The sequence below is a fragment of the Arachis ipaensis genome, chromosome B09 (genome assembly GCF_000816755.2).
Source record: "Arachis ipaensis cultivar K30076 chromosome B09, Araip1.1, whole genome shotgun sequence".
NCBI lineage: Eukaryota > Viridiplantae > Streptophyta > Magnoliopsida > Fabales > Fabaceae > Arachis > Arachis ipaensis.
Genome location: NC_029793.2, coordinates 129,569,897 through 129,578,458, shown reverse-complemented (window position 1 = coordinate 129,578,458; position 8,562 = coordinate 129,569,897). Strand labels below are relative to the sequence as shown.

General features: G+C 34.2%; 1 protein-coding gene and 1 long non-coding RNA gene across 2 annotated transcripts in view; one reads left to right on the top strand and one right to left on the bottom strand.

Annotated features, from left to right (window-relative positions):
• On the top strand, positions 5,430-5,687 carry LOC110267172. The gene is made up of 2 exons (XR_002354529.1): positions 5,430-5,523; positions 5,615-5,687. It is a non-coding gene; the product is annotated as an uncharacterized LOC110267172 (long non-coding RNA).
• LOC107615971 (salicylate carboxymethyltransferase-like) overlaps positions 7,487-8,562 on the bottom strand; it is a 5,432-nt gene continuing 4,356 nt past the window's right edge. The window contains exon 4 of the mRNA XM_021112031.1: positions 7,487-8,217. Coding sequence (XP_020967690.1) covers positions 7,834-8,217 — 384 coding nt within the window. The 3' untranslated portion in view covers positions 7,487-7,833. The remainder of the gene's footprint in view (positions 8,218-8,562) is intronic.

The window sequence follows — 8,562 nt, the reverse complement described above, 5'->3', positions numbered from 1 at the left end:
AAATTATTTATACAAATATTTTTAACAATAATCTTAACAACTCTATTAACTATTCTACTAATTATCTTTTAATATCAACAACTTCTTTACTAATCTATACCTAATTCACTAATTATATTCTAATATCTACATAAATGGTGATACCAATATACACTACAACATTTTTTTGCCTAAGATAACCCTTATTCGAAGCAACATTTAATAAAAATTGCCTTAGATAGAAGAATACAACATTTTTTAAGAGTTGCCTTTGAGTAAGGCAAAGATAACAAATTTTTTGGTCACCCACAAAAATTGTTGTCTTTAATATCTAAAGCAACACTTAAAAAATATTACAATATAAAACATTTAAGGCAACATTTTTAAATAAAAATACAACATTTTATAAGAGTTATCAAAAAAATTAAATAAATAACTTTTATAAAATGTTGCCTAAAATCATTGATAGCTAAAAATTTTAGAGGAAAACTTTTCATCCATTCCCCCCCAATAATTACTTTCCAATCAAATAATAACTTAGAAAAAAAAAGAAAGACCTTTAGTTTTCCGTAAATCATTTCTCTACTATTGCTTGGTTCAGTAAGTTCATCACTATGCCCAGCACCCACCATAAGCCCTAACTTCCCTAATCAACACAAAAGTCGACACAAACGGCAGCAGGAGGACCCGTTCGCGTACAATGTCCAGTCTCGTTTGCGGTGCTATCAGCGGCGGCGCGGTGCTCCCTTTCATAGGCGTCGGTGCGTTGCGGTGCTCTCCTTCAAGGGCGTCGGCGCGGTGCTCTCCTTCGTGGTCATCGTCTCCACGGACGCTGCTCCACGGCTTCTCCCCCTCCTGTCTCGGCTCCACGTACGCGGTCACCTTCGAGAAACCCCTCTCGTTCTTCCTCTTCTTCCCCTGTCTCGCCTCCTCCTCTTCACAACTGGCATCGGCACTGGAGCAGGCAACTCACATCATCACTCTCTCCGATCAACACTTCTGCCGTCGTAGCTCACCAAGTAATTTGTTTTCTTCTTGCGCTCACCAATTATTTGATTTTATTTGTTTTTCCTAATTAAGATGCATGCTAATTAAAGTTATAATTATTCCTGATATGAAAACTCAGATGAATAACAGCGCATAATGGTAACTGATAAACATCAGACATGAGATCTTTACTTGCAACGTGTTTATAACCATTATTATGCCTAATTCTACCCAATTACAAGGATATATTCATACTAATTTTCCATTTTCAAAAAGGGTGCAGTAGTTGCTCTTTTGTGACAAAAACTGAGAAGTGCTAATGACCTACTATTATTTCGGTTGATGGATACTTCTCTTTTCTAAGTTCTAACTATAATAAGCTTTTAATTTGTTTACATTGTTAAGGAACTACACAGTTAACAACATAATTTTAATTTTACATTTTACCTAAAAGTAATATAATTTATCACATTGAAAGTAAATTCTAACCATAAAGAAATTTTATTTATTTAATTATTATACTGCTTGGAATCTTGTGATATATACTTTCACCTGAGTTACCATTATGCTCCCTACAGAAAGGCTAAAACATATGTATTCAGTTCATCATTTGCTTTGGTTTTAATCATGACATGGATTGGTATTTCACATTTGTATTTGTGTTTGTATGTGAAGTAATGGAGGCAGCAATTAACTGTAGTTTTAGTGTGTTTTAAAACCATTTATAGTGTCTGATTTGAAGCACTTTCTCTACTTCTTTGTGTCTCATGTCTTAAAAGTGGTTTTAAAAGTGGATTTTTTGTTAAAAAATCTGGTTTGGTAATTGAATTTTTAAAAACTAGTTTAAAACTGGATTTTCAGACATAAGATCTTTACTTGCAACGTGTTTATAACCATTATTATGCCTAATTCTACCCAATTAAAAGGATATATTCATGCTAATTTTCCATTTTCAAAAAGGGTGCAGTAGTTGCTCTTTTGTGACAAAAACTGAAAAGTGCTAATGACCTACTATTATTTCGGTTGATGGATACTTCTCTTTTCTAAGTTCTAACTATAATAAGCTTTTAACTTGTTTACATTGTTAAGGAACTACACAGTTAACAACATAATTTTAATTTTACATTTTACCTAAAAGTAATATAATCTATCACATTGAAAGTAAATTCTAACCATAGAGAAATTTTATTTATTTAATTATTATACTGCTTGGAATCTTGTGATATATACCTTCACCTGAGTTACCATTATTCTCTCTACAGAAAGGCTAAAACATATGTATTCAGTTCATCATTTGTTTTGGTTTTAATCATGACATGGATTGGTATTTCACATTTGTATTTGTGTTTGTATGTGAAGTAATGGAGGCAGTAATTAACTGTTTAAAACCATTTATAGTGTCTGATTTGAAGCACTTTCTCTGCTTTTTTGTGTCTCATGTCTTAAAAGTGATTTTAAAAGTAGATTTTTTAGTAATTAGATGGGATAAGTACGATTTTGGTCCCTCACGTTGAGGGTCAGAATCGAAATCGTCTCTCGTGTATATTTTGATTTAAAATCATCCCTAACGTATTTTTTTGTATTAAAATCGTCCTTTTAAATTTTTTTAGACAAAAATACCCTTACCACTACCAACATAATTACTTCCTTCACCACCACCACCACCACCAACTGCCACTCCACCACCATTATCAACATCATCATCACCATCATCATCATCATCAACACCCACTGCCACTCCACCAACTCCACCATTACACCCAACTGAATCCAACAATGAAGGTCACATTGAAACAAGAACTCAGCAGCAATAACAACTTAAATTCATACATTGAGCAAAAATCATCCCTGCACAAGCAACCATTAACAATATTTAACAGTTGGTTCACTCCAAACCGCCATGAACAAAAGCACAGCAGCAAGAGACAGGGGTGCAGCAGAATCAGACAAGCCAATTTAGCACTGGGCAAATCAATGAAACAGCAACATTTTCAAACAGCAGCATTAATCAAAACAAAAAACCTAAATCCACTATCCAGCTCAGATTTTCTAACCACCTGGGAAGCAGAAAATTGGAGCAGGGAAGGAGAAGGAAACGTGGTGGTGAGGAACGGGCGGAGCAACTCAGCTAGCCTAGTGGTGGCGCTGGTGACGTGGCAGCGGTCAGGACGCAGTGAAATGGAAATAGGGATTTTGCCCTGTTCTAACCTTCGAAGATAGTGGGAGGAGCGATGGAGCAAGGGGAAGGGGAAAGGGCTTCGCACGAAGGGGAGGGGCCTGGACTCCGCGGCGGCGCTGGGTTGGGTCGCCATGGCTCGTCGATGGTGGAGGCTACGGGTCAATGGTTCGGCCATGGGGAGGTTGGTTTGTGATGGTGGTTCGACGCTGAAAGGAGACGCGAGGGGGTGAAGAGGGTAGAGGGTCGCGGAGGTGGTTGGCTGGGTTAGGGTTCGGACAGGGGGTGGTGACGGGTTGGGACGCCGGTAAGGGCGCAGTGGCGAAGGTTGGGTGGCAACGCCGTCACTGAGGGGTGCGGCAGCTGTTCCGTGGCAGAGGAGAGGAGAGTGGGGCAAGGGGACAGAGAAGAAATGAGAGAAGAGGAAGAAGAAAGGGGAGAGGGGGAGCGGTGGCTCGCTGGGAATTAGGGGTAGTTTAGGAATAAAATTAAAAATTTTATTAAAAAGGACGATTTTAATACAAAAAAACACGTTAAGGGTGATTTTAAATCAAAATATACACGAGGGACGATTTCGATTCTGACCCTCAACGTGAGAGACCAAAATCGTACTTATCCCTAATTAGATTTTTAAAAACTAGTTTAAAACTGGATTTTTGGTTGAAAAAATTGGTTTTAAAATTGGATTTTCAAAAACTGGTTTTAAATTTGGATTTTTGGTTAAAAAATCAAGTTTTAAAACTAGTTTTTCAAAAAAAAAAAAACAGAAATTAAATACTCATATAGTTTTTTTTGTTGAAACACATGGGTACTTCTATTATTCAATAGAACGACTTATGCCACTCTTTTTTCGGTGGTCAAAGCCCTGTCAGTACTTACTTTTGCTTAGAAATTTATGTCTTCACAAAAACATGGTCAGGGATTTAATATCTTTAGAATATACACACCTAAAAGGCATTAGAATTCAGGTGTATAACTTTTAAAGTTAAAGTGATTAATTTATTTTTAATGTAAAGTAAAAAATTATTAATTTTCATAATTAGGTGAATTAACAAGTTCATATAGAATCGATTATTATTTTTCAATTGGTTGTTCTATTTGCCACTTTGATTAAGTTAAATTGTTTATAAAGAATAATGTAAATTTGATACTTTACTCTGTTATAGAGAAAGATTGCTTCAGAGGAATTTAAGGAACATTGGTGGACATTCTAGAACTTGAAGACTACAATTTGTTGAGCCATGACTCCGTAAATTTTTTTATCTTGCTTATACTTGTAGGTTTTCATATGTATATTATGACCTTTGTGCAGTTTTTTTTTCATGTTGAATGTCTTTTGATATTTAGTCTACCTTTAGATAAGCAATATAATTGTTTCTTAATTTTAATAATAATATTGTTGTGTGCCTTTTTAATGGATTTATGTACTTAATATGCATGAACATTATTATTTGCATGCTTGGTTAAATAGTAGTAACAATATATTAATAATTAAGTTTTTCCAAGACTTAGAAAAGGATTGGATGAGTTTACCGAGAGATAAAGTTGAGTTTAGTAATGGGTTCATCATGGAAAAAGCATAGTCGGCATGGATGTTGATAGCGATAGCGATAGTGATATTGATAGTGAAATTGAGACTAACTCGTATGACGACATGGACGCCTTGTTGAACGATAGATTTAGGGATGTGGCACAAGCGGAAAGGATAAAAGAAGGTATGAATGAAGAAGCAAAGAAATTCTATAACTTGGTTGAAGAGGCTAGCAAAGAACTATACCCCGGTTGCAAGGAATTTTCTACGTTGTCTTTCACCATCCGATTATACTTGTTAAAGTGTCAACACGGGTAGAGTAATGCATCTTTTACTTCTCTCTTAGAGTTGCTAAAAGAGACTTTTCCTAACTTAAATATTCCTACTTCTTTCAATAAAGCCAAGACTATGGTGAGAGACTTAGGTCTTGACTATAAGAAAATTGACGCATGCCCAAACAATTGCCTGCTGTATTGGAAAGAGCATGAGAAGGACACATCTTGTCATGAATGTGGCGCTTCTCGTTGGATCGTGCATCCTGTAGTTGAAGCTGATATTTTGCCTTCAAAAAAATCTCACAATGTTGCTGTGAAGACGTTGCGACACTTTCCCCTAATTCCCAGGCTTCAAAGATTATTCATGTGCTCAGAAACAGCTAAAAGTGAGCTAGAGAATTTCAATTATTATTATTTGATATGATCAAGTATAATTCTTTCAATTTTTATATTTTTTTCATCATTGTTTAGTTTAAACATAGGCCATGTGTGCTATAAATTCTGAAAATCGCAAGAAGCAACAATGGAGGCATAAAATGGGACCAATCAATTTTGCAAGAGTGCGTGTTGATTTGGTAAGGTCAAGTTTGAGTTAAAATTCTCTATTCGTTACTTTCCCCTAATTTTAGTATGTTATAAATTTGTAATTGCTATCTTGGTCTGTAGCGTGAGAAAAAAGAGAACAAAGAGGAACCAAATCAAGCTGAAATGTTTGTTGCAACTCGGAATGGACTAAAAGAAAAAATACTTGATGTAGAAACACAGGCTGTTATTGTAAGTTACTCTATAATTTTCTTGTTTTAGATGCTATTTTATGGTTGTCATGGATGCTATCTTCTTTGCTATTTTATGGCTATCGTGATTGTTGTTATAGTATCTACTTTGTGGCTGTTTTATGGTTGTTTCATGGCTGTTTTGTGGCTGATTTAGTTGCTATTTTATGGCTATGTTATGCCTATTTTATGGCTGTCATGGCAGCTATTTTATGGCAGTTTTATGGCTATCGTGGTTGTTATTTTAGTATCACTTTATGGCTATTTTATGGTTGTCATGGTTGCTGTTTTATGGCTGTATAATGGCTGATTTAATTGTTGTTTTATGGCTATTTTATGCCTGTTTTATGGCTATCACGGACTGCTATTTTATGGCTATTTTATGGCTGTCATGGCTATTATTTTATGGCTGCTCTGACTGATTTAATTGATGTTCTATGGCTATTTTATGCCTGTTTTATGGCTATCATGGACTGCTATTTTATGGCTGTTTTATGGCTGCCATAGTTGTTGTTTTATGGCTGTTTCATGGCTGCTTTATGACTGATTTAATTGCTGTTCTATGGCTATTTTATGCCTGTTTTATGGCTATTTTGGATTGCTGCCCCTATTAGTTATCAATAGGTTGTTGGATTCTTTCATTGAATTTTTATCACTAAAAATAGACATATCATATGTTTGTGTGTATAGGATAAATTTGATGATTTTCAAGAAGTTGGAGAAACTTCTACTAATGCATTTCAAAAAGTTTTTTGTAAAGAGAATCCAGGAAGAGTCCGATGTTTTGGAAGAACTGTTACAAAAGCTTCTCTTAAGAAAAATAACGAAATAGATGAAATCAAAAAATAAAGTGAAGAGAAGGTAACAGCTTTAAAAACTAAATTAGACGACCATAAGCAATGACTGCAAGGATTGGAAGATATTGTGAAACTTATGCTGCAACAAACTTCTCCTGGTATGAATATTGATGAAGCGCTTTCTCTCTTGCGATCTAAGGAATCGTCTGCAAATAGTGCACAAGATCCAAATTTAGTTCCTCGACATCCTCCTCCATTGACTCATATTCCAAATCATGATTAGGTATATGTGTGCTAAATTGTTGAAACACTTGAGTATACATGTTATTGTATAGCTAATATTTTGACTATAATTTTTTTTATTTAAATTTGACTGCAGCTTTCTTATTGTTGGATAAAATTTTCTGAAGACATAAAAGCAATTCTTGGTGCAATGGTGAAGCACCAAGTCTTTTTGGTTTCAAGTAGAAAACTTAGTTTCTTTTAGGTTTAAGTTCATCATCAGAAAAATATGTATTTTGTTTATGTTTATTATTTATTTGACTTGGTAACTTAGCAAGTATGTTAATTAGTACTTGGAAGACCTTTTCTATATATATGCAATATATATTATTAGCTTATTCAAATGTAGGTGTTATATATCCTTCAAATGTCATATAAATATAACAAAGGTAAAAAACATATTGTTTTAGATATTAAAAAAGAGAATCTAAGAGAAACTCAATAAGGTGTTGCTTTAGGTATTAAAAAAAGACAACTGCAAATAAATTTACATAAGTGTTGCATTAGGTCTATAAAAAAGGTAATTTAAAAAAACTGGACAAGTGTTGCTTTACGTATATAAAAAATGCAACTTAAAAAAATTGGCCAAGGGTTGCTTTAGGTATATGAAAAAACAACTAGAAAAAATTTGCACAAGTGTTGCTTTAGGTATATAAAAAGGCAACTTAACAAACTTTAGACAAGTGTTGCATTATGTATTAGAAAATACAACTCGTAAAAAGTGTTGCTATAACGTCTCATCTCAAGCGTTGTGTTTGGGTGCTCTAAGGCAACCCTTTTGCGGAGTGACTTTATTTTCAGAAAAGGCAACGTTTTTTGAAGGTTGCCGTAAAAAGGATTCCCTTTAACACACAAAAACATTTGTCTTAGACCAAAGGTAACGGCCGTATAGCTAACCCTAAAAAGCGTTGCTTTTTGTCGAAAAGTGTTGCCTTTTTTCTTATTATAGACAACGTTTTAAAGGGTTACCTCAATTCAAATTTGTTGTAGTGATATATCCCTTTTATTATTATTCTCCAAACTACGTAATTAATTAATTCAAACATTTTTTGGTCATGAACATGGCGAGAATAGAGTGCCCCAATGTTTGGACCTCGAGCAGCTTGGCAACCTTGTTCTTATACCTAATAAAAAGTGGGTCCATGATTGATTCACCAAAGTGTGCCTTCAGCAGAGGTTCAGTTATGGCCCTAACGTATTTTGCAATGTATTCACCTTTGGTTCCTTCATCGACAAGTAATTCCCCATCATCATTACTATTATTAGTAATTAGCCCTGCTTCCCACCCATATTTGATCAATTCCATTCTCTCAAGACTGAAAGACCCTTCTGCTTCTATTGTTTCCTTAACTTCATCTATGGTCGGAGCATAAATTGGAAAATTGAACGAATCTAGTTTTGCTTCTTCAACAATGTTCTGCACCAAATATTTAATATGAATTAATGTAACACATGCGAATGAACAAAAATGTTCATATGTGAGCTATATATAGAAAACTCAAAATTGTTATTTCGTTCGATATAATAATTCTTTTGGGGTATATACAATTATACATGCATTTTCTTATTAAGGTTCTTAAGCAACACTTCTATAATTAAAAAAAACAGTGTTAAAAAAATGAAAAATATGCATATCCCTCAGGCTAAAAAATTTAAATAGACCTAATTTAATTTTAAAAAATAAAAATTATTTCATAGTGGTAAAAATGATTAGGATTTTAATTTTAGACCATATGAGATTTTATAAAAAAATAGACAAACT